Source organism: Mastigoproctus giganteus, chromosome 2 (assembly GCF_048544385.1).
Source record: "Mastigoproctus giganteus isolate SK-2022 chromosome 2, ASM4854438v1, whole genome shotgun sequence".
NCBI classification, from domain to species: Eukaryota; Metazoa; Arthropoda; class Arachnida; order Uropygi; family Thelyphonidae; genus Mastigoproctus; species Mastigoproctus giganteus.
In genome coordinates this window covers 63,492,874-63,520,645 of record NC_143576.1, presented here as the reverse complement: position 1 = coordinate 63,520,645, position 27,772 = coordinate 63,492,874, and the positions used below count along the sequence as shown (strand labels likewise).

At 37.0% G+C, this 27,772-nt stretch overlaps 1 protein-coding gene across 1 annotated transcript in view; it reads right to left on the bottom strand.

Annotated features, from left to right (window-relative positions):
- LOC150089320 (sodium channel protein para-like) overlaps window positions 1-27,772 on the bottom strand; it is a 2,114,826-nt gene that overhangs the window by 939,761 nt on the left and 1,147,293 nt on the right. Inside the window, exons 15-17 of the mRNA XM_090389008.1 lie at window positions 3,635-3,740; window positions 1,723-1,788; window positions 212-474 (exon numbers count right to left, since the gene is read on the bottom strand). Coding sequence (XP_090245134.1) covers window positions 212-474; window positions 1,723-1,788; window positions 3,635-3,740 — 435 coding nt within the window. The remainder of the gene's footprint in view (window positions 1-211; window positions 475-1,722; window positions 1,789-3,634; window positions 3,741-27,772) is intronic.

Here is a 27,772-nt window from a genome sequence, read left to right as displayed (position 1 = left end):
AGCTAAACCTGCAAACATAGTTCTTAAATGCTAAATTAAAACATTTCATATGTAAATAGTAAAACATGCAGAAAACACCTCAGTAAAATTCTCTAAGAAAATATTTAAAGATAATAATATAAAAGTGAAGACAAAAGAAGAGATGCTATTATAGGAGATACTTAGAGTTGCATGACTGAAAGCAGGAAGAATCTGTTTTGCCCCCACTTACATAATTGCCTTTCTTTAGGAAGTTTTCAAAGTCCGGATGCATATTGTCATGATCCATGGCCATGAAGAGAGTGTTGACCACGATGCAGAGTGTTATGAAAAGCTCCATGAAAGGATCGAAGACGATGAGAGCGACAATCTCTTGGAAACGAAGCCAGCACCAGCAACAGTCCCACACGCAGAAGATGTCAATACATTTCATGCATTGAGCCAAACACCTGTCTTTGAACTTGGGCTTTTCTTCCTCCTCCTCCTCCTCCCTCTCTGTAGAAAAATAATAGATGGACACTGAATAATGTTTAAGTATGGCCGTCGAGTAGCCTGTGGGCGGGTCTGTCTACTCTACGGCGACACACCACGCACACCACAAACTATGACTGCCATGCATCACAAATGGGACAAACTACAGTTTACAAGCATTGCTACTGGTGCACAAACAGCCATTACTAATCTAGACAGTTATAATATCAGAGCATCTTACATTCTAAAACCATTACTATATTACATGAAAAATATTGCATTATTGAAACATTTATGTAAATAAGTGTGCGCGCGCGCGCGCGCGCGCACACACACACACACACACACACACACACACACACACACACACACACACACACACACACACACACACACACACACACACACACACCTAAATATATAAATTTCCATTAAATTTAAACAAATATCTATTAGTCAACACATTTTAACTAATAAGGATTTATATCATTTATTACATTTATATAATTTTTTTTTCCAGTTATAAAAATGGAAATGTCTGTCTGTGCACTAAACTATTAAAATTATTTTAATGTAATTTTAATTCTATTTGACTAGAATTCAATTTTAATTTATATAATTATTAAAATATTTTAATGAGAATTATATTCTTTAAAAAATAACTGGACAACAGACATTAAAATATAATATATATCATTTTCCATAAGTACATTTTTTGCAACAATTCAACATTAAACAAGGAAATTTTTAATGCAAAAGTTGTCCTCTCAGCAATTTTGTCCCTTATCTTGCATTCTTAATATATGACAGAAAACATGCAAAAATTTCAACATCTAGATTTTCTGTTTGGACATGGAATACAGCTCAGCAGCAACCACAGAAACTTAAAATATCAATCTTTAATATTTCATGCTAACTGAGAGGACCTCTTCATGCATAACTTCTATACAATGACCCATATTTTAAAATTAAAATTGAAAAAAAGTTTCTCAAGATTTCCAACATGCAGTTCATTCATGAAAAGGAATCTGAAACAGAAAGAAATGGTTTGTAAGGAAAGGTACCTATCTATTTTGAATATAAATTTTTGTTTACACACACACAAAAAAAATAAAACACAAAATAATCAAGCATATATAATTCTTGTCTCTATCTAATGTGAAAGCAAACTTCAATGCAGTCCAGATGACTTGTTGGGAATGGGTATGGAGGGAAAAGCAGGCAGACATCATCTATAGGGCAGAGCTGCAATCCATGGGAGGGGATAGTTACCTCTCTCACTTGCTTTACTTTGCCTTCCAGCTGCTTGTTCAATGATGTCATTAAGCACCATAACATCTAAAAAAGAAAAAAGTGCTCATTATAATAATGTTTAAAAAGAAGTTAATACAGTAGTGAACAAAAAATTGCAACATTTCAGAAACATTGAAACTTTTTATTTAGAAGTATTTGAAATGTCAACAGTTGTTAAATATTACAATATTTTAATATGAAAAGAATACTAATCAAAACATGAAACAAAATGTGAAAACTCACTTTTCATATGTATATTTATGCTAATTCCACTTATCTTAAAGAAAACACTGTATATTGAATTACTTCTCTCCATCAGAAACTTTGAAATAAAAGCTCTTAACGAACAAAATTTAAATATTTATTTAAACAATATTTAAAACAAACCAGGAATTAAGATATAACATCTAATGATTTTGTAAAAATGCATTTTATAGTAGGTAATAAGTTGAAATAAATATTAATAGCTGCTATGATGGTGAAGTATGGCCTGCAGTGCTGTGCCTGATTCTGTGTCAGTTACGTATGGCCTAATACTCTGCATTCCGCCACGTGCAGCCGGCTGTGATGACACATGGCCGGCTGTTGCACATAAATAACAGATGTACTGAAGCAGTATGACATTGAGGGCAAGTCACTGAGGTGGATAAAGGGAAGGTTGAGTGAGAAAAGATAGATTATTGATGGACACTGCTCTGCTCAGACTAACATTATTATTGGAGTCCGCCAGGGTTTGGTTCTGGGCCCATTGCTGTTTTCTGTATTATTAATGATACTGATGAAGGTATATCAGACTTATGTGTAAGTTTGCAGACAGATGATACAAATCCCTGATTTGTATCATCTGTTAATCTGGCAAATCCCTGATTAACATACCAGTGGGTGATTGATTGCTAGAACAAACTTCCATCTGTTGTTATGGAAGTGAATGGTTTGAATAAATTCAAGGAAGAACCAACTGTGTAGTACTATGCTCAGGGTAGTGGAAAATGTAAAAGACATGGGGGAAGTGAGTAACTGTGCAGTTCAGATATGAAGTTTAAATAGTCCAGACAGGTGGCCAGCACAACTCATGGAGTTTTGTCAATGATATTCATTAATTTTGCTACCAGTGATAGGGAAATGATTATCCCATTGTATAATGTAATGGTCAGGCCACATGTGTACTGCACATAGGTCCAGAGGTATCATTTTAGGAAGGATGAAGGGGGCTGGACTAGGCATACTGAAAATGGCAATGAGACTGGGGAGAGGAAAAATGGGGTAGTCTAAGAAAGGCTTCAGTTCTTCAAATTGCAGCATCTTGGGTCTAGGCACCTGCAAACTGATCTGATCAAGGTTATTGAGGCTTTAAATGGATTTGGCAAGTCAATACTGACAGGATTCTTAACTTTGCTCAGACTATGCACATGAGATGACAAAAAGTCAAATTTTGGAAGGATCATTGCAAAACAGTTGTGCAGAAGATTACCTTCAGCCAGTGGGTGATTGATTGCTAGAACAAACTTCCATCTGTTGTTATGGAAGTGAACAGTTTTAATAAATTCAAGGAAGAAATAGGCAATCTATTGGAGTGGATGGACAGATAATGTGGGAAGGTTGTGATTTTTTTTTTTCCTGATGCTGTATAAGCTTGCTTTCTTGCTTCATTTGCTGCTGCTAACACTAATATTAATTTGTTTCACCCGTTCATTTTAAAGTTTTGATTTACAGTTTTTGAAACAAGAAGATGAGGTGACAGAGCAAAATTGGAAGGAAAGCAACTGTACAAAAAGCTTAAGGATACCTGCTATAATAAGATTAGTTGTGTACAACAACAAACTAAATATAATATGAGTGGAAAACCTGATCCTTAAAATATATATATAATAAAAATTTTTAAAAAAATTACCTTTCATATCTACCATAGTCTGTCGCTGAGCTGAAAGATCTCCAACAAATGGATTATCTTGATGTTTATGCTTGGGAACCATATAACCATCTCCTTCTGGTGTATCCTATATGAAATCAATACTAAACATAAATCACCAATATAACTGATGCATAATCTTTAAATTCATTTCATTATTAATGTTTTTACAAGAAACGTGAATGACTGAATGAAATGGCTATTTATGTATCAGCTACAATCACAGAAACAACAATAGACACTGCAGTGAAAAATTAAAAGATAAAAATAGTTACAATTGTAGTAGCGTAAATTTTTTAATTTTGTCTTTTATCTGCAATAAAAAATTTTCTAAAACCTCTGCAACTGCAAGAACAAATAAGATATGGCATTTTGAAAATTTTCATTAACAGCATGTACTATAACTGTTATATAATTTTTATGAATAATAACATAAATATTTTGAATGTAAATGCCTTATAAATATAAATAAAATAAAAATATTATTTGTTAACCTTTCAAATAAACATCAGAATGTTCAGAAAAAGGGCATCTCAGTGCACAGTTCTAAGGATATGAAAATAAAATTTAATAAAATGAAAATGACTCTAGTGAGCACACACACTTATAAAATTGCATAGATTTAGAATTTTAAGGCAGCAGGGATTAAATTTAAGAAAATTTAGAAATAAAAGTAAATAAATTAGCACTGGTTGAACATTATGGCCTGCTACTGTGCGCTTTCTTGTGACTTAAAAAAAATAGCACAAATTACATTACAGCTTTCTTTGTTCCAAGATGAACAAATAGTGTCTGCTGAGGAATGACTGAGGCAACAGATGAATTTTGACAGAAGGGTAGAGAGATTTTAAACCAGAGAAGATCAAAAAGAGGAAATTCCAAATCACTAAGTCTCTGACATGTAATATCAGAGCAGACATATGCACAAGTACCATCTTTGAATTGAAAGGAATCATACAGCAAATAATTAGGACAAGACAACTGAGATGAGCAGAGGCTGCAGCAACCAATAATCGGGATTCTGTCAGAAAAAGTAAGTGGGGCTTGGAAGACTGTAAGTGGAAATGGACATCACTGACTTCGAAACTGAGACAAAGTATATTTGTGAAATGAACAAGGAAGTTTTTTCTGGCCTGCAAACACCAATTTAGAGCTGTACCCTTGAAATGTAAAAAAGACGTGATCTGATCATGATGCTCATCAAAACTTAAAAAGACATCACACATGACTGAAGAGAAGGGGGAGGGGTTTGCTGGAACTTTGCTCTGGAGACTAAACAAGTGTTTTCCCACTTCAAGCCTCCAATAATAAAAATGGCAGTACTGCACTGGTTGATGATGAGTACCTAGTATTGCCAGGTAACACAGAGGTGCAAAATTCCTCTGTGTGTTCTGGATACCACACCTTGACCCCTGCTTATGTTGATTCACATTTAGGTGGTCATCTCCAGTATAATAAATGATGTATCTCATGACTTACACATGGGGGTTATACCCAGGTTTATTAACAGTCCCACCATCATTAAAAGTGCAAGCATAGGATTTGGTTGTCGCAGAATGACCAAACTTTGCCGAAATTCAGTTCAATCGAATCAAGCATCACTGAATATCAGTTCCATCAGAGTTTTAGACTCCCAGGTAGAAAGCCCAGCTTGTCATACCTGAGAGAATGTCTGTGACAGCCTCAAGGATCAACTTTAATAACTGTGTAGGTATTCTCTATACTAATAACTCTTGCAACAGCTGATTTTCTTTATACACTATAAGTAATCAAGAATAATGCATGTATACAGTATTTATTTCATTAGAAAAAAACCTATCCTAACAATTACTGAGGACAAGATACTAATGAAAAAGCAAATACAGAAAAGGCCTTGATTTTATAGACTTCAGAAAGAAGAGAGTGTCCAATGAACCTGTACAATGGACACTGTCCGATTTCATTTGTACACAACCCAGTAACATAACTGTCTTAGCCTAATAGCATTCGCTGACAGTTAACCTGTCAGAAAGTGCAAAAAGGATGCTGTTCCTCTAATTGCACAGGGTCACTTAGACTCCACATATCAGTATTTGGAAATATTGCTGAAATAGTCTGGGGTTTTCATTGACACCACACGCCTGACTAAGTTAAAATGTTTTAATTAATAAAAAGAATATTTAACTCAGAGCTAACAAGGAGGCTGGGCTTACTTTAATTTTTCAATATGGGACTAGATCTTTTACTTAAAAATGAAAGCAAAACTACTTATAAGATAATCAGAGAGAAAAACTGAAATATTCTTATAAAGAATGAGTGAAGGAATATTTGCTGATGATGTGGGTTTTAAAACTGTTAGACTGGTGGATGGGTACATAGGCTAATAGATTAGCAGCAGAGATGAGATTAATTCTTGCATCTCTTCTGTTGGGACATGTAACAGCCTGGGGAGAAAGGTTCCCATGCTGTTACAAGGAACCAATTTTATCCAATATTCTAGTGAACTCAACAACTATATATTTATATTAAAGGTTCAACAGTTTGTATATTAAAGGATGCAGCAAAGGAAGTAAGCAAACAATTAGCCTTAATTATGAGAGCTTCCTTGGACTCAGGGGAGAGGTACCCATGGACTGGAGATGTTCAAATGTGACCCCAATTCACAAAGGAGGATAAAAGGGCAACACAAGTAATTACAGACATGTTAGTTTAACTTCTGTTCTGGGGAAATTAATGGAGGCACTGGTTAAAGAGGCATTGTAGGATCATCTGGACAAGACTTCAGCTATAGCTCGGACACAGCATAGGTTTGTTAAGGGGAAGTCTTGTCTGACCAATTTGATTGGATACTATGATGTGGTCACAAAGGGACTGGATGCAAAGAATAATTTTGATATCATATATTTGGATCTTAGAAAGGCTTTTGATACTGTTGCACATAGGAAACTGCTGCACAAACTGGAGCAGTGTGGCACTGGAGTCAAATTGCTGCTTGAGTGGGAGAAGACAGAGTGGTAATCAATGGACACTGCTCTTTGTGGACTAATGTTATTAGTGGAGTCCCCCAGTGTTCAATGTTTAGTCCATTGTTGTTTTCTGTATTTATTAATGATATTGATGATGGAATATCAGGCTTAATATCCAAGTTTGCAGATGATATGAAGGTCGACAGGGTTGTTAATGACACCAATGACAGTACACTGCTGCAACAGGATATAGAAAAGTTGAGCAGATGGGCTGAGAGGTGGCAACTGAAGTTTGACATTGACAAATGTAAAGTACTGCATATGGGAAGCAGTAACCCTAGAGTAACATATCAACTACACTGACAGTGGTAGAGAATGAAAAGCACCTGGGGGTAATTGTGCAGGCAGATATGAAGTTTTCTGAGCAGTGCAGATGATATACAGAATTTTTCTAGCAGGGAAAAGGAGGGAATTATCTGCTTGTATAAGGAAATGGTCAGGCCACACCTTGAGTACTGTATACAGGTCTGGAGGCCTCATTTTAAGAAGGATGTAGAGCTGCTGGAATGAGTACAGAGAAGGGCAACAAGATTAGTGAATAGAACAAAGGGTTGCTCTTAAGAAGAAAGGCTTAAGTTTTGCAAATTACAGTGTCTGGAGACTAGGCATCTGTGAGGTGATCTGATCGAGGTGTATTAAGCCTTGAATGGTTTGAGCATGCTCAATGCTGGTGGGACTCTCTCTTGCTCAGAATAATCACATGAGAGGGCATAAATCCAAATTGAAGAAAGACAGTTGTAGGACAGATGTGCAAAAGTTTGCCTTTAGCCAGTGGATGGTTGATTACTGGAACAAACTTCCATCTGTCCTTGTAGAAGTTGATAGCTTAAACAGATTCAAGGCAGAAGTCGACAAACATTTGGAGCGAGTGGATGGGTGAAATGAGAAGGGTTTTTTTTTTGGCTGATGCTATATAAGCTTGCATTCTTGCATCATGTTCCTTTACTAATGCTAACTATGTGTATTTATTTCAAGTTTAATGGATGGTCAAAAAAACTGAATAAACTGGCTTTACCCCATATAGACTATTCCTTAATTTTTTTTATCAACATAAGGTGCAAAAAAAGACTCTTCCTGGGAGAGTACAAAATGTGATCAAAGATATTACGATTATTTGATAGAAAGCATGAACAACATAACTTGAGAGAAACACTATTTCCCAAAAAAAAAAAAAACTTATCATGGAAAAATGTCTATAAGAGGGCTACCAGTAAATGCAAATAAATATAGAACAATGTTTGCTTTCCTTTTGTGGGCTCATAGAAGCAAATTTTTCTGAAATGCATGGGATACAGTATCAAGCTTCTGAGGGTGGCAGGATCTATGGAGTTGCAGAATTAGAATTTTTGTAAAAATGAACACTTTTCACAACATAAATGTTTTTGAATATTAATTTGTTCTTATTTTGACTTGACTGTCAAGTCCAATATTATAATGAAATTATTGTCAGAAATTAAATCATAATTTACAAAAAAATATGATAATAATTGTGAAAAAAAATGTAAAAAGAAGAACATGACAAAATAAAAAAGTGCATTACTTTTTTTTAATGCAGTAATATCCTTTACATCCATTTAGCCCTACAGGTTGCAGGGCTGCCAAGATATCCACACAAAGCTGCTTCTAACTAGTATTAGGAATGGCCCACCACCAGAAAACATGTAACAGCATTTTGTGGTTTCAGCATTTTGAAATAACAGGACTGCTCTGGTTTGAGAAGCACAGCTTGCTGAAACAGAAGCTAATGGCTGAATAATAATCATGTAGTCTAAAAAACAGGCACAATCAATCAAATGACAACTCAGTACAACAGCGATCAGAGGAGTACATTCCACCTGTACGTTCCACTGTATAGTGGAATGTACAATGTAGAGGAACTTATAACAACTAAGGTATATCAGCACAGCAATCTCACCAGGTTCCACTTTTGTTAGTTAAAAACTAGCAACTCTGGGTATAGTGGGCAGAGGGATACCAACACTGAACATCTGAATAAGGTCATCAAGTCAAACAAACTTAGTTCCAGTTGTTCCATGATGATAGCAGGCTAAATTTAATGCAACATCAGACCGAACCAATAACCCTACTGTGACAGGAGCCAATAGTGGTAGTGGAAATGTGGTTTGCAACACGTATTACCCCCCCCCCAATACTAGTGGATCAATTCTGCCATTTGTTAATGGTTAGTTTCAGCAGGATAATGTGCAGTGTTGCAAGGCGCTAACTGTTCCAGAATGGTCACAGAAGTATGAGGGTTACTTTAGCATACTTCTCTGGCACGCTCAGTCACCTGATCAGAACTGGGGAGACTCAAGGAATGAAGGGGAAATGAGCTATTTATAGCAGGATTCTGCAACTAACCAATCTGAAGGACTGCAGGACACAATCATGTCTGCATGGAAAGCTTAATTAACACTTTTGGTACCTTGCACATGTTCCTGATACTTAAAGCTGTTCTAAGGGCTAAAAGAAATGCTACTTGTTATTAATCAAATTGTTATTAATAAGAATCAAAAGGTTTTTGAATTTTAAATACTTGACAAAGAGAATGAACTTGTCTGTCCATGCATGGATATTTAAGAAAAAACACAATCAGTGGCTGGCTTGGGCATACATGCATGAATGTTTACTCAGTTTGTGGAATGTAGAAAAAGTAGATGTGTGTGTGTGTGTGTGTGTGTGTGAGTGTGCACTTGCATGCATATGCTATTATATAGTACATGGCAAGATATCACAGCTTGAACCATCTACAAACATCAAGTTTTGTGTGCATCTGGGCAAGGCCCAACATACTCAGAGAAGAATACAGAGAGAAGCCCATTTTTTTTTTACCTGCATCTATGATTGATTCTCAACAAGAGATTGAGAATCAATGGAGGATGAACCATATGACTGAAGGCCAGAGAGACGGGCTCTCAATGAATATTGTGATTGCCAGTGCGATCCAAGAAAACCTCCTTTCCGATGAAAGGGAATTAGCAATCTTTTGGCATTCCTGATCTTTCTTAAATTGCTGGAAATTTTCATAGATGTAAGTATGAGTCACAAGATTGCTCTGTGTAAGCCTCCAATGTCATGATGAAAGCTTTTGGGAAATCAATTCCTAGATGCACACAAAATTTGATGTTCATTACTTGATATCCTGGCATGTACAATATAAAAACATCAAGTTAATAAAGAATGAAAGTACTAACCATTCTCAGCCTCCACAAGATCTCTGAAGTTTGGCACAGACAGACTTTCAGCAATAACAGTTAAGGTTGCTAACTGAAAAATGGGTCTAAATTAGACAGATAGAGATGATATTCAGGTCCTCCCTCTTGTGAGTCAAATGATTCAACTTTCATCAAAGTCTAGCCATTTTGCAACAACCAAATCCTTTCCATCTTTGTTGTAGTGGGACTGTTAGTAACCCTGGGTATATGTCCCCCATGTGCAAGGTGTAAAAACACTACGATGCCTAGTATAATGGAGGTAACTATTCAGATATGAACTAGCTAAGCACAGATTTTGATGTGGTATCCACACCATACAGTGAAATGGTCATCTCTCTCTCTCTGTGTCACTGCTTTAAATTCACTGGACTGAAACTATTGGTAATTGTATACGAGGCACCCAGATCAGTAGTGTACAATTTCAATGCTGCTACTCTGCCAGCTGTGACTAAAGGAAGTGCAAATAATGTCCATAAGAGGAAAAGCTGACAGTAATTGTTGTGACAATGAGCTGTGTCAATTCTTGCTGTGCATATGAAAATTTCATCCATTACAGCATATTCTTCCACTCCCCATTTCTACCTCATCTGCATTAATGCTAGTGAATGGTCAAAATAATGGAACATACTTATCTGCAAAAAGATTTAAACCTATCAAACCTTCCCAGTTCATTTGACAAATATACACAGCATTATTTCTACTCTCTTGCTGTCCATTTCTGCTTACAATTTGCCAGGATAAGCCACATATTTTTCGGTAGACTCTCAATTACTGACTGCTTCAAATGCCACTAATTTCATTTGTCCTAATTATTCGCTGAAGGCCTCCTTTTGCTTTATAGATAGTTGTGCACATGCTCACTCTTACATTCCTTGTCAGATATTTCCAAATTTGGAATTTATTCTGATTTAAAATCCCTGTCCCATTTCGTCAGATTTATCTGTTGCCTCTATCATTTTCCCAACTCTATACATCACACTTTTTGACTTTCCTCTCTTTAAACATGAGTATTTCCAATCTAACTCCCCCAACAGTGAAATAATTTTCCCCAGAGATTTAATGATCATAATTCTAGTTAATTCCAATTTTCTTCTTAGATAGGTCCTACCAATAGAAATTAAGATTTTGCCATTATTAATGACCTTACACAACTTGTTTATTTACTTACCAGAATACCAGACAATGCTGTTTATACACCTAATATTCTTGACCTTTTCTTCACTAACAGCCATGTTGATGAAGAAAAAGGTCAAGAGTAAGTATACCAACAAAAGGAAACTATACCAAAAAATAACATTACCATCATCAGCATTGTTTGTAGATGCTTGCATGTTTCACAGGAGGAAGTGTCACTCACATTTATGAAGAAAAGACTAAGACTGCGGATGAAATGATTCTAAATGATACAACAACAACAACATATGCAACACAGGCAATGATGCAAGCATTAGGTTCGAAATGAAGTGTTTTAACCACATTAGATTAGAGGAAAATATGCTACAAATGGGCATACAAGCTGTTAACAAGAGAAACAAAATTCTCCAGGCAGGAGATGTGACAAGTTCAAAGTTATTGTTGTAGGAGTGCAACAGTAACCCTGAAATAACTCTGAAGGAGATTTTTTTTAAAGACCCTTTTCTAAACCCAGTCCATGGAATGTCACATCTGTTATCTCAATAAAAAATTGTTTTTTTGAGATCACAGATGACAAAAAAAATTTTTGTCACAAAAAATTATTGGAAGAGTTTTGGGACAGAGAAAGCCCAATTTTGGTTGATATTTTAAAGACCAGACTAGACAGTATTCAATATGTGGTTAGGCCACATATTGAGTACTGTGTAGAGGTCTGGAGGCCTCACTTTAGAAAGGAAATAGATCTGCAGAGAAAGTGCAGAGAAGGGCAACCAGACCAGTGAAGGAAACAAAAGGGTGCTCCTACCTAGAAAGACATCAGTTCTGCAAATTGTAACTTCTGGAGACTAAGCACCTGTGGGGAGATCTGATTGAGGTGTTTAAAGCCTTGAATTGATTGAATAAGCTGAATGTTAATGGTATTATTTCACTTGCCAAAACTACACACATGAGGAGGCATAAATTCAAGTTGAGGAAGGATGGCTACAGGATAGATGTGAAGAAGTTTGCCTTTGGCCAGCAGGTGGTTGATTGTTGGCACAGGCTTCCATCTGCTGTTGCTGTGGAAGTGGATGGTTAGAATAAATTCAAGGAAGACCTAGACAAATTCTTGGAGGGTAAACTGGTATTTTTTTTTTCTTTTTTTTGTTTGGCTGATGCTATATAAATTTGCTTTCTTGAATCAGTTGCATTATTACTATTTTTTTTACCATCCTCTAAGTCTATTCATCCCAAAGGAGCACCACTTTGTTCTGATTATTAACCATTCTTCCAAACTTCTCTTCATCTGCAAATTTTGATATTCATACCCTCTTCCCGATGGCAATGCCATTTATAAAAATCAGAAACATCAGTTTTTTTTTTTTTTTTTTTGGTAGTTGTTGGCGCATCGGCTTCTGTGGCCATAATGCACCTCCCAAGGTTTTTGTAGTACTTTGATCCAAGCCCTAGGCAGGAATCGAACCTGTGACCTTTGGGTTGCCAGGCAGGCACTTTACCCACCCAGCTAGCCCGGCCGGCTCAGAAACATCAGTGGTCCCAGAACTAATCCTTATGATATCCCACTTCTAATGTTAGATCAATATGAAGAGACCATTATTCACAATTCTTTTATTTCTGTCCTACAACCACCCTGCAATCCATCTTAGAATCTTACTCACAAACATGTTCCAGCTTATTAAATTAACCTCTCATGGGGCTGAGCAAAATGCTTTCTAAAATCCAAATAACAACACTGAAATTATTACATACATCAAGCTCATGAGTTAATGCATCAAAAAAACAAAACAGATTGAGGCCACCATTGCTAAATGGTCAAGCACAAGGGTACAGAAGTAACTACATTTTGGTGACCATGGTACAAAGCTCACATCATTACTAAATATAATGATATTCTTGTACCATCTCTATCTCAAACTCATCTAACTTGATTGTCTCAGAGTAAAAACATAAAATTTATTTATATCAGTTTTTAAACAATTAAAAGGGTCTTTAGGTCATCACAAAACTAAACTTGGGGCATACTTTTAAGAAGAAAGATCACTATAATAATTAAATAGCCTGTTCTAGCATTCATGACCTCTTCAACCTAGAACTACGATGATGAGGCTTTGATGTTTTACAGTGAACTGATGACCTTGGCCATGATGTGCCAAACTTAAGTTTAAGCCAATAAAAAGCCATAAGCAACCTACAAATAGGTCACTATATAAAAAATATACAAACAAAGTAACTAAATCTTTCTTGAATGTACTACCAGCCAATAAAAAAACAAAGGAAAAGGTACATTATGTCCATTATTGCAGGAAGGCAGGGAAAAAGATATGTGGTAAATAGGAAAAAGTGATAAACATGAATACAAACTTGATTAGGTAAAAATATATACAATTTAAGGATTAAAATCATATATGGTAGTACATATTTATAGTTTTTGAAAATTCAAAAATTACTGAAACATTTCATTATCAGATAAGTGATTGAGTGTATAAGGCTCAGAGTTAAAAGTGCTAAAAACTAAATATCAGGCACAAATAAAATAATTCAATAACACAGCTGCCAAACATCTGATTTTCAAAAAGCTGGAGTTCAGACATCAGTAAACAGCAAGAAAATAGGAAGTTTTTTGAGTTAAAAAAAAACATTTTTTTTCTTTATTTATGTTTTTTTTTTGGTGGGGGTGGAATAAAGGAAAACAAGATTTTTTGAAAAAAGAATGGTTTGGTTTTTAAGTCCAAACTGCACTAGAAATTAAATTTCACTGCCAAAATAGTTATTTTATACAAAATACAGCCATATGACTATTTGCAGTACAGTATATTTTTAAACATTCTATTAGATATCTAATAGAATGATCTGCAACACTCTATTAGATATCTAATAGAGTGTTACAGACTTTTCCCTCTTCAGAAATGTTGAGTCAAAAGTTTTGTTCATTAAAATGGACCTACTAGACTAAGTGTCAGGGGCATTTCCAAAGCTTCATCAGAAAGAGATCCGAGCTCCGATTTTGTTTTTCTAGCTTGGCTTTATTATGGCAAGTTAGAAAAACAAAATTAAAACAAAAACAAACATAATTCACTCACATTCAGCATGGCTATGAGGAACTTTTAAAAAATATATATATTTTTTAATGCAAAGAATTAAAACTGGATGCAAAGAATTTTTGCATTCAGTGTCCATGTATGGTGTCATAATAGCTAACAGACTGGTCAAATAAGCTCTCTCATTAACAAATCCATACTGAATTTCTGTATAATTGCATTCCTATCAAAATGATTCTGCAATATTTCTTTAAACATTGACTCCGTTATTTTCCCTGCAAAAGAAGTCATGCTTACAGGTCTGTAATTACTTTGCTCTTTTATCCCCCTCCTTTTAATAGAATACATTTGCATCTTCAATCTGTAGGAACCTCCTCTGAATATCCAGGGATGCTCCCTATAATCATGAATAAGGGTTTGTTTATCTCTTTTTGCTTCTTTTTTAACATAACTGAATAGAATTATGTTAAAAAAGAAGCAAAACGATAATCAGATGTTTAGCCTTTTTTTCCTGCCACTACATTTCTCACCTTTAAATGTAAGTGTTTTATCTGGTAGCAATTTTAAAGTACAGAGAGCTGTTTAGCACAGCTAAATGTGGCTACCAAAAATGAACATACAGCTGGTGTGCATGTGTTTTTTTATTCAAATAAAATCAGTTGACCATTGTTTCAGAAGCACAGCAATAATGTTTTTTGGCTACACTAAGGAACAATTTTCCCATTGAGGAAAAAAGCAGATGATTATGCAAAATTTAAATATAGAAATTGTAAAATCCAAGTGGTAATAATTAGCCCAATTTTAACAACAAATTCAAATATTTCAACCCAAATATAACAAAAAAAAAGGGCCAAACGACAAATTGTCTAAACCTAAAGATGTTTAGGTTTAGCTAAAAGTAAGTTTTTTTTTTTTTTTTTTTTGGTAGTTGTTGGCGCATCGGCTTCTGTGGCCATAGTGCACCTCCCAAGGTTTTTTTGCAATACTTTGATCCAAGCCCGAGGCGAGATTCGAACCCACGACCTTTGGGTTGCCAGGCAGGCACTTTACCCACCCAGCTAGCCCGGTTGGCGCTAAAAGTAAGTGAAACAAACTCCACCCTGTATATATATTACACATATATTATATAAAGGAGAATGTGATGCTCCTTGATATAACTTTTAAGAATTTTTATTTCAGAAATTATCTAATCTAAAACACAAATCAGCTAAATATATACAAGTAGCGATACAGTTGAAGCTCTATATAACGATCCTCCAGGGGAACAGAGAAAATGACTCTTCCGATGACCAATTTGATTGGATACTATGATGTAGTCACAAAAGAACTGGATGCAGGGAATAACTTTGATATTATATATTTGGATCTTAGAAAGGCTTTTGATACTGTTGCACATGGAAGACTGCTGCACAAATTGGAGCAGTGTGGCATTGGAGGCAAATTGCTGCTATGGATAAGGGGATGGTTGAGTGGCAGAAGACAGAGAGTGGTAATCAATGGACACTGCTCAACGTGGACTAATGTTATTAGTGGAGTTCCTCAGGGTTCAGTGTTGGGTCCGTTGTTGTTTTCGGTGTTTATGAATGATATTGATGATGGGATATCAAGTTTAATGTCCAAGTTTGCAGATGATACAAAGGTTGGCAGGGTTGTTAAGGACACTACTGACGCTATGCTGCTGCAACAGGATCTGGAAAGGTTGAACAGATGGGCTGAGAGGTGGCAAATGAAGTTTAACATTGACAAATGTAAAGTACTACATATGGGAAACAGTAACCCCAGAGCAACGTATCAACTCTGCGGTACTACACTGACAGTGGTGGAGAATGAAAAGGACCTGGGGGTAATTGTGCAGGCAGATATGAAGTTCTCTGAGCAGTGCAGACGAGCTGCAAGAGTAGCTCATGGTGTCTTGTCAATGATATACAGGAATGTTTCTAGCAGGGATAAGAAGGTGATTATTCCCTTGTATAAGGCAATGGTTAGGCCACATCTTGAGTACTGTATACAGGTCTGGAGGCCTCATTTCAAGAAGGATGTAGAGCTGCTGGAACAGGTACAGAGAAGGGCAACAAGATTAGTGAATGGAACAAAGGGTTGCTCTTACGAAGAAAGGCTTAAGTTTTGCAAATTACAGAGTCTGCAGACTAGGCACCGGCGAGGTGATCTGATAGAGGTGTATAAGGCTTTGAATGGTTTGAGCATGCTCAATGCCAATGGGATTCTTCATCTTGCTCAGAATAATCACCTCAGAGGGCATAAATTCAAATTGAGGAAGGACGGATGTCGGATAGATGTGCGGAAATTTGCCTTTGGCCAGCGGGTGGTTGGTTGGTGGAACCGACTTCCATCACTTGTTGTTGAAGTTGATAGCCTAAACAAATTTAAAGCTCAACTGGACAGGTATTTCGAATGAACGGAGGTGTGAAATGGGAGTGGTGTGTGTTTTTTTTTTGGCTGATGCTGAATAAGCTTGCTTTCTTGAATCATATGCCTCTACTAATGCTAATGCTAATGCTAATATTGGAAGGATATTATATCGATCGTTCATAAAATCTCCAACAAAACAAGTAAAGCTTGAATATTTAATGTAATTCTACAAATACAATGTAATATGATCTTATTTATAATATGTACTAATGTATTAAATTAATAGTAGTAGTGGCATGTGATGCAAGAAAGCAAGTGTATGAGCTTATGCAGCTTCAGCCAAAAAAAAAAAAAATATCACACCATTCCCTCCAAATGCCTGTCCAGTTCCTCCTTAAATTCATTCACCCTATCAACTTCCACGACAGATGGAAGTTTGTTCCAGCAATTAACCACCTGCTGGCTAAAGGCAAATTTCCGTACATCTATTCTACATCTCTCTTTTCTTAATTTGAAATTATGCCCCCTTAGGTTCGTAATCTGAACAAGTGGAAGGATCCCATTAGAATTCAGCGTGCTCAACCCATTCAAGGCCTTATACACTTCAATCAGATCACCACGCAGGTGCCTAGTCTCCAGCCACTGCAATTTGCAGAACTTAAGCCTCTCTTGGTAAGAGGATCTCTTCATTCCCCACACCAATCTTGTTGCCCTTCTCTGTACACGCTCAAGTAAATCTACATCCTTCCTAAAATGAGGCCTCCAGACCTGTACGCAGTACTCAAGGTGTGGCCTGACCATTGCCTTATACAGAGGGATAATCACCTCCTTTTCCCTGCTAGCAAAATTCCTATATATCATTGACAAAACCCCATGACCTGCCCTGGCAGCCTGTCTGCATTGCTCAGAAAACTTCATATCTGACTGCACAATTACTCCCAGGTCTTTTTCATTTTCTACCACCTTAAGTATAGTACCACACAGTTGGTACATTTCTCTGGGGGTTACTTCTACTCATATGCAGTACTTTGCATTTGTCAAGGTTAAAACTTCAGTTGCCACTTCTTAGCCCATCTGCCCAAATTATCTAGATCCTGTTGCAGTAGCACACTGTCATTAACAACCCTTCCAACCTTTGTATCATCTGCAAACTTCGACATTAAGCCTGATATACCTTCATCAATATCATTGATAAATATACAAAACAACAGTGGACCTAACACCGAACCCTGTGGGACTCCACTAATAACATTAGTCCAAGACCAGCAGCACCCATTGATTACCACCCTCTGTCTTCGAGGACGAAGCATGTGAAACTTCACACATTGCATCATTCAAGGTGGTAAATCCTGCATGTTTGTAGAAGTTGGCAATCAATTTTTCATCAGCTTCATTCCATGCTTAAACACATAAATACATTGCCTTCAGGATGTCAATTTCACATTGAATTTTGCACTCAAGACATAGCACAATTTTATTTAATAGCATTCTTCAGTAGTTTTTCTTAAAAAATTGTATTACACCTTGATCAAGTGGCTGAAGAATTGATGTCAAATTTGGTGGTAGGTACTCAACAGTAATTGCACATAGGTCATTTACTTGACTATGAGGAGTGCAGTTATCCACAAACAACAAAATTTTTCTATTCTTCTCACTTATCCTGTGATCTAAGTCTGATCCATTCCTTGTAGATTTGTGATGTCATCCATGCCTTTTGGTTTGCTCAATACATAGTCGGTAATGTCTTCAAATCTTTAAAGCATTGAGGCTTCTAGGCTTTCCCAATGATTAAAGGAGGAAGCTTCTCTGTGCCAGTCACGTTTGCTGCTAGGAGAACGATAATCAGTTGTTTGGCCTTTTTTTCAACCAACTACATTTCTCACCTTTAAATGTAAGTGTTTTATCTGGTAGCAATTTTAAAAAAGGATCCAGTTTGCATTGAGGCTGTCATTGTAGTCATATGTCAGCAAAACATTTTTTAAATGATTTTCCTTCCATTCCTTTGTAGCGTCTCTGTCCATGGCTGCACTTTCACCACACACACACATTTTTTTGAAAAACAGGCCATGACGAGGCTTAAATTTCTGGAACCATCCATCTGAACTTTTAAATTCTTAAATATCCATTCAATGCACAAAAGATTCAGCCTTTTAAAAGGTTACCATTTGCATGCATCATCATTAGCCATTCCAAAATTCCATTTTCAAGAACAAGATACTTTGCCTTTTGTGCACAAATTCTACCTAGTGCATCAGCAGCAGATTTCTTTAAACTTTCGATCTTTTTTCTGATCTTTCAGAACAGTGAACAGAGTACTCTAAGGAATGCGGAACTGTTTGACGATGTCAGTCTAAAAATGCACACCATTATCTACAGCTTGCGAAATCCTAATTTTCTGCAATTGGCAAAGCTATCTGCTTTCTTGGAGCCATATCAATAAACATACACTGTAACTGACTTCTAGCCGATGTTCATTTTATTACCATACTGCGAGAAAAGAGTGTGAGACATCTTAAAAAGTGATTTCTCATGGTCATACTGCAATTACTCAATATATTTGAAGCTCAATATATATCATTTTTAAATGCAAATATTGTATTATTTGCATTTAAAAATGCAAATTAAGAGGTAGAAATTTATGGCCATTATGAAGAATTCCTGTTATTTTCAAGGTCGTTATACTGAATGTAAAATAGCATTATTCTCCACATAATCACCATGATACCAGTTCATCAATCCCCCCCCCACAAACCCCAACAAAGAAACTGTTACTCCTGTCCCATAAAGTATTATCTGTCATATATGACTGGTACCTACTGCAAATGTTTCATGGATGTGTTGTTTTAAAGGTCTGAAAGGATGAAAGCCTGATGGTGCAAGATTGGTATATATGGTGGATGTTACAAAATTTCTCATTTGTTTTTCTAGATCTACATACATATGCACAAAAGTGAACATGGAGCTGCAGTGTCATGCAGCACATTGACCTCATCTGGCAAAAGGCCATAGTGTGTCCAGAAAATTGCTGTCTTCAGCTTGTTTAATGTTTGGTATCTGCAATAAGGCCTCTAAGGTTGGGATTATTCATGCCACAAATTAAAACATATACATCAACCGTTTATAACTGATTTAAAAATAAAATAAAATTATACAAAATACTGTAAAATAATATTTGCAAAAAATATGATTATTTACAAAAAACTAATTTACAACAAAAATAAAATAAAATAAAATAAGTAAATAAGTTAAAATGCATTAAAATATAAATTTAAAATCGATAAAAACACTATTAAAGCTTTTGGAGGTGTCTACCTCCTTCCTCAGCAATAATGAATATTTAAGCGACACATCCTTAAGTACCAGGTTCACGGCACATGTGGATGACCAGGAGCATACTCGGTATTCCTTTCACTTGTACCAGAACCGGAAGTGGTCTGGGGACGTGGAAAACTAAAACGTTTATCTCTGGCAAAAACCACCGCCTCAAAAAGGGGGTGAAGCCTAACTCCCCCGTCTCTGTTCATGCTATTATTGCCAGAGGATCCAATCCACAGACTTTCCAGCCACTTGCGGTCCCAGAATCTATGCGCCCGGTCAAGGATGACAGCGTTGTCGGGGGAGATCTGGTGTTGTTTTTCCCAATAGTGCTCGGCAATGGCAGATTTATTGAGTTCTGCGGTCCGTATCGCTCTTGAATGTTCCCCCAGACGGTCCTTGAGACGCCGTCCTGTCTCCCCCACGTAACATTCCCCACAATCCGGGCATGTGATCTCATATATGACCCCACTACTAGAATCCCTAGTAATGGGATCTTTGACCTGTGACACTACTGTGTGCAACCTCTGGCCCGGGAGCTGCACACAGCGTGTCTGAAAGTCGCAAAGCATCCTCGCAATGCAATCCGACAGGCCCGGATAGTAGGGAACATACACTGTGGTAAGCGGTACAGGCGGAACTACCCGATTGGGCTCTTCCTCTCTATTGTATTTATCAATGACCCTCTGGGGGTAACCGCACCTCATAAGATCCGTCATTATTTGCCTAATTTCCTTCTCCCCCTCCTCAGAGGTGCTGCAATGTGTCCTCACCCTACCCAAAAGTGCTCTGGCCACACTATTTTTATGTTGGGCAGTCTGTGCCGTCCTATAATGTGTGTACTGGCCCCCTACACATTGGTTTCCTATAAACCTTAGTTCTAAGTCTGGGGCCTTCCCTATATACCATAATGTCCAGAAATGAGAGGGTACCATCTATTTCTACCTCTGAGGTGAATTTTATAAAGGGGAAAAAAAAATTAAAAATAATAAAAGACGGTTTCTCTCTCTTTCCACCCAGCAGTTTTCATTAAGTTAAAAACTCTTTCTGATGAAGCATTTGAATGTAGAATGCTTAATATAGAGCTTACAATTTGAGACAAAGTATTTGCCTCTGGAAATTTTGAGAAAAATTGCACCCATTGTTTATCAACACGTGTTTTCTTTTCTTTATTACTCAGTGACAAATAAAATGCCCTTAGACTTTGATTTTTCTCTTATTAGAATTAATTTTTAACACATCTGTTAGATTCCAATAAGAAATAATTAAAAATACGTAAAATCAATAAATTAACAGTTTTTTTCCCTCGCTTATTGGGAAAAATGATGGTATTATTGGGAAGTGGGACTTGAAGTTCTAAATACATAAAGAAAAGTGTATTACTAAAACTCACAAAAATAATATTGTTTATTTGTGATATTTCTTGGAACATTCTTCTACACAAAGAGTGCGTTTTGCAGCATTTTTTATTTCTTGTACATGCTCGACACGGCATAGTTGGGAGTGTTTTTTTTTTTCAGTTGGTGGTATAGTCTCTAAATAATGAATTTCAAGTTCAGACCTAATCTTCTTTGGAATGTTTAGAATTTTTTTCTCCAATAAAAGATTCAGTGAATGTTTTTCTGAATTTTAGAGATATTATGGTGGAACCTGTAACGTTACGGTTGTTGTTGTTATTTGGCTTAACGACACAAGGGCTACTGGGGCCAAATTGTGTCTGCTCAGTTTATTTAGTTGAAATATACCGCTGTAGATGTTAAATTAAATACTTCTATATAGGCCAATACATTTTAAATAGATTAACAAGTTCTTTTATGTTTGCTTCATTTCCCAGGATATGAGTTAAATCATTTGAGAGGTTCAACCTAGAGACCGACTGAAAAGTGTTTGGCCATATGGTTGAACATAAGGGACAATCAAAGAGGAAACACCTAACAGTAAGTTGACTGTCACAGGATGAACACTGGGGTGGATCTTCTCCCAGTAGCAGGAACAGATGGGTATTAAGAGTGTGTCCAATTCTGAGTCTTGCCAGTACCACTTCCTCTCGTCTGTTTTTCGAAAGCCTGAGAGCCACAGCTTTGGTTCTTGCTTTATCTGGTAAAGTTTATTGTTGGTGTTACTTTTCCAGATCTATGACCAGTTGTCGTAACTTGCTTTGCAAATAACTGGCTTATAATCAGTGTAAGGAACCTGAGGATATTCTGGGACAGCTGGTTGAGCAGCGAGGTCTACACTTTCATTTCCCGGAATACCAGAATGGCCAGGGATCCAGAAAAAACTGACTGATTGGACACACTTCAGGAAAATAGCTGAGAATGAATGCGTTTCAAGGTAGGATGAGAAGATGAAAAATTCTTCCTTATGGCAGAAACAGCACTGAGTGAGTCAGTGTAAATTATAGCAGGTGAGATGGAAAGTTCAATAATTTTACTAAGTGCTAATTTGATGGCATATAATTCGGCTGTGAAGATGCTGCAGACTAATGGTAGTGAGGCAGTATTTACGTCAGTATAGACTTTACAGGCATGGGAGTTCAGAGTAGTGTGAGCTAAGTGCAACTGCCTGATATTAAAGGAAGGTACAGTATTCTTTCCCCACTCCAGAAAATGTGTATCATGGGAGGAAGAAACGTATGTCCAAGGTGGTACAGGTGCAGTTGTGTCCTGAATAATATCGTTTAAATTGATATTCCAACTCTGAGAAAGCTCTTTAATCCTGAGTGAAGCAGGTCTGTTTTCATTTGGCTTGCTGTCATAAAACAAATCCCACCGAGTATTATGATGGAAGACTCTGGATCTCAGCAGTGTAGTGGAGCAGTAATGATTTTCTATGAAGATGTAATGGAGGATCATATGCTTCGATATAAAGACTCTGGATTGGAGAAGTCCTAAAAGCGCCCAATGCAGTCCTGAGAGCACTGTGCTGGACAATATTTAGACGTTGTAAAGTAGTGCTCCTGGCAGAGTCATAGACCGGACAACAATAATCTAGCTGTGAACGGATTAAAGTTCTATAAAGATGCAGTAGAGTATACCGATCAGCGCCCCATGACATAGCTGAGACCCATCGCAGTATATTCAGATGCTTTAGACATGTATTTCTTAAATGAGAGATGTGAGCTTGGAAGTTCAGCTTGCTATCTAATATCACTCCAAGGAATTTAATGGCACTTACAAGCAGGATTGGAATATTGTTTATTTGTAGTTTCGGATCGGGATGGAGCGCTCATTTCTTGCAAAAGTGGGTGAGAGTGCATTTCTTTTCTGATAGTCTGTAGCCATTCCATGAAGTCCACGATTGTATTTTGGTAATGGCAAGTTGGAGTTGCCGTTCGATGGTTCATACTTTGAGACTGACAAGAAATTGTAAGGTCATCCGTGTACATGTAAGTTTCAACAATTTTTGGGATATCTCATGTTATGCTGCTAACTCAGATTGAAAATAGTGTTGGACTAAGTATCGATCCCTGCGGGACTCCTTCTTCTTGAACATGAGATGCAGAGAGTACATTTTTATATCGGACCTGAAAAGAACGCAACTGCAGAAAATTTTGAATTATTTTCGACAAATGGCCCCTAAACCCCAAGTAGTAAAGGGCCATAATAATCCCATGATTCCATGTAGTGTCAAATGCCTTTTCAAGATCTAGGTTGACCATGACTAGATTTTGTTTCATGACAAAGGCATTGCGGATATGAGATTCGGCCAGCGTTGATCTATTCTTCCGAAAGCCATACTGATGATCTGGAAGGAGATTTTGTGACTCCAGGATAGCCTAGTGTAAGTAAGTAAGCCTGGTGTGAACCATCCTTTTGAAAATTTTATCCATGCAGCTCGTAAGAGATATTGGCCTATAGTTTTCAACACAGGAATGATCTTTTCCTGGTTTTCGTAAGGCAATAATGAAAGAATGACACCAGGAAGAAGGATAGGCATTTTCGGAGAATATCCGACCTTTAAAAGTTAACATGGTACTCAAATCTTCTTCAGTTAAATGCTTCAGCATAACGTAATGAACTCCATCTGGGCCTGCAGCACTGTTTGAAGATCTGTTTAATGATTCTTGAAGTTCTATGAACGTAAAGGGTTGGTTGTACGGGAAAGAGCGTTGTGTGAAAAAGTTGATTTTATATCGTTCTGCACTAGCTTTGATGTTCTGAAATGTGGACTCATAGGAGGCAGAAGCAGAGATTTTAGAAAATGATTCAGCAAGTGCATTAGCAACTTCTTCAGCTGTAGATAGGTCTTTCCCTTTCCAATGAAGTACTGGAGAGGGCATACGAGCAAATTTCCCATTTAATGCCTGTATTCTTTTCCAGATGAGGTGTGTGTTGGTGTCTTTTGTGATTGTTGAGGCAAAAGCGATCCACGAGTCTTGTTTCGCTTTCCATCTAATTTCCTTGCTTTTGCTTTAAGCCTTTTATAAGCAATGAAGTTATTAGTGGTGGGATTCTTACGGAAATTATTCCAAGCTCAGTTTTTTTCCTGTTTGGCAGTGAAGCAATCTGCATTCCACCAGTGATTTCGGTGATTGCGATATGTCCCGGATTTTGGAATGTAGGTATTTGTTGCAGTCAGAATCTGATTGGTGATGTAAGTATTTACATCATCAATAGGTTATTTTTTAACGTAAAGTCTTTCTAGACGTATTTGAGCAGAATAGCCATCCCAGTTCACCTTTTTAAACTTCCAAGACGATCGTTGATCAGGATTTGGTGTTACCCCTGTTTGTAAGGAGCAAATGATTGGAAAGTGATCACTGTTAAAAGGATCGGTTAATACAGACTATGTCATGATTGTAAAGATGGAAGGTGAGGAAACTGACAAGTCGATTTGAGAAGTAGATCCTGTAGGTAGGTGGATGTAGAGTTTAAGATCCACAGTTTAATAAATTTAGGTCATTATTATTTATAAATTCCTCAATCAACTTGCCTCTTCTGTCCATTGTAGCTGATCCCCACAATGAATGGTGTCCATTAAAGTCACCGAAAAGACAAATTGGAGTTGGAAGTTGTGCAATGAGGTTGTCACGTTCTGATAGGGCAAGTGGTAGAGATGGTGGAATATAAATTGAAACAATGGTAACTGAAATACCAACTGCAATCCGAGCTGCCATAGCTTCTAGGGTGGATCAATCTGGATGGTATGTTAGAATTTACAAGAATGGCTACTCCTCCACGGGCAGGGGACTCTGGGCTTCTATCTCATCTGTATATCATAAAATTTGAGAATTTCGGCGAAACTTGGGGTGACAAGAATGTTTCCTGTAGGCATATACCCATGGGATTAAACTGAGAGATTAAATCCCTTAAGTCATCAGAATGGCTGCTTAGTCCTCTACAATTCCACTGTATGATGTTAGGCATTATTTTGGTTTGGCTAAGGATGATTCATCTGACTGTTTTTTGTATGCAGGGCATTTTTTCCGGTCTTTTTTTGGGAATAAGGGGTGTCCAGTATCCATATTGTCATTGGCATGGAGTTCTAGGATAGGTTCTTCATAATTTTGGTGTATATCCGCTTCCATAGTATTGGTTGGTGGATCAGTTCCTTACAGTCTTTATTAGGTTTCAATTTTTCTGCATCATTTGAGACTGTCACAGTATCAGTTGGGATACTAACTGGGGTGTTGGTGGCATTGCTGGTTTTAGTTTTAGAATTTTCTTTTCCAGTGGTTGATAAGGTTGTTTTAACCCAATTAGCTAGCGAGATGTTGGGCGGTATTGACACATCTGTTTGAATTGCAGTTGTATGAAAACTTTGGGTTCAAGAGGAATAAGATGGACTTGGTCAACATTATTTGTCTGCATGCCTCAGGATATGTGACTTTATGTTCTACTTTGTATTTTTGGATTTTTCTACCTGTTTTCCACATTTTACATGATTTATAAAAGGCGGGGTGATTGCCATTGAAGTTGGGGCAATTGGGAACTATCGCTGGACAATCTGCTTGTTTATGATCTTTTGCTCCACAAATAGGACAGATGGCATCACCTCTGCATGCCTGCTGTGAATGGCCATATTTCTGGCATTTAAAACAGCGAAGAGGATTCGGAAGGTATGGATGAATTCGGCAGTTTAAATATCCAACTTTTACTGAGGATGGCAAATCAGGAGTACTAAAAGTTAAAATGATGGAACGAGATTTCCATCTTTTTTTGTCGTTATTCTTTTAGCACTGATTACCTTTTGATTGCTAAGTTCTTGTACTAATTCCTCCTCAGACACTGTAATTAAGTCCCATTCTGTGATGATGCTTTTTGATGAATTTAAGGTATTGTGGGGAGTAACAGATACTGGCAACCCACCAAATGTCGTTGTCTTTAAAAGCCACTCTGAATGTTTGGTGGTCGCTGTTTCAATCAGGAGATCTCCGGATTGTAATCGTTTTACCATTATTGGTTATCCTGCAATAGATTCTAGATGTCTTTGAATCATGAATGAAGATAACTTACCCACAGGCTGGGTAGACAGAGAGTGTATCACCAAAAAATTAGGAATGTCTGAACAATGTGCTTCTGTTCGAAGCCTTTTGGGTTGACTGTTTTCCTTGTCTTCATGACAGTATTCTTGCCTTGAGCTTGAAGGCACTAAGGGTGGAAAATTTGTAGAATCCATGATGGCTCCTTTTGGCCCTGGGGGGGGTTTATCTTTTCCACTCAGGTTACTGGCACTGCTCCTGCCACCCCGCCATGGAGAGGTAGGAGCAGTGCCACGAGGTGACCAAGCGGCTGAGTTAGTAATTAGTATTTATAGAAAAAAAAGAAACAGAAAGATGGATTCCCTTTCTGGGCCTTTCCCTACTTCTCGTAGAATGAAAGTGCTACTCTGATATACAAATAAAATCAAGAAAATGGTTTTTGAAACAAAAAATAGAATCTGTTTGCAGAAATCGCTTTCAGAAATGCACTAGAAATCGCTTGGCCATGGAACGCTTGGCACCCGGGGCCGTAACGTGACGGAAAAGGATATATGCGTTATGTATATATATATATTTCTAAAATATGCAATGCAACTTTTTTCGGCCATCTGATGGCATTTGATATACGATAATACGATTTGATAGTACGGGGGCATTTGATCCGATTGATATATGCTGGATATTCCACTATTGTAATCTCGAATTATGTTTGGTTTTATCGAAATTTTTCCATTCCAGTTATGTACCTTGACCATTTCAACAAAGTGTTTGTTAGAAATAGTGACAACTTCTCTTTTATCCCTACACTTACATACTACAACAGGACCATTTCGTTGCCATGCAACTTCCCCTTTCTTCAATTTTCGCTTCACCAAATCTTTTGGATTTTCTTTTCTGCAGGTGCGTACATAAGTTTTTCATAAGTTTTTTCATAAGTACATACATAAGTTTTTCAAGCAGACAACAATTTCATCAGAGCAACGGAATTATAAAAACTGTCCATATGCAATACATATCCCTTGTCTAAGAAGTCCTCAAGCAAGTATAGCACAACTTCGGCAGTATGACCTATGTTTTGTTCAGTTTCTGATTTACCGGAGTAAATTTTTATTTTCATAACGTTGGACTTGCACAGTTCGTAAAGTTTGATTCCGTATTTGTTCTTTTTATTTTTTATGTACTGGCAGAAATTCAGTCTCCCACGCCATACCATCATTGACTCATCAATACAGATGTTTTTATTTGGTACGTAATTATTGCACATAACATTATTGAAATGATTAAAAATCGGTCTTACTTTGTATAGCCTGTCAGCAGATTGTAATGAATTATCTACGAAGTGAAAATATCGTAACATCAACTGGAATCTATTTTGACTCATAAATGATTGCCAAAACATAACATTACAATGTTATGTTTTGGCAAGTACAAGTGCATTCTACAGAATGCACTTGTACTCCAGTAATGCTCTATTGAAGGAAAAGAACAAAGGCCCATTTGTAACAAAAGTCCAAGAAACACTTTCATTTCTGAGATGTTACTGTCCTTCCATCTTGACAACCTGGCAGATTTTCGCGATTGCCCACATTTTTCAATTTCTTGCAGAAAGTATAAATTAG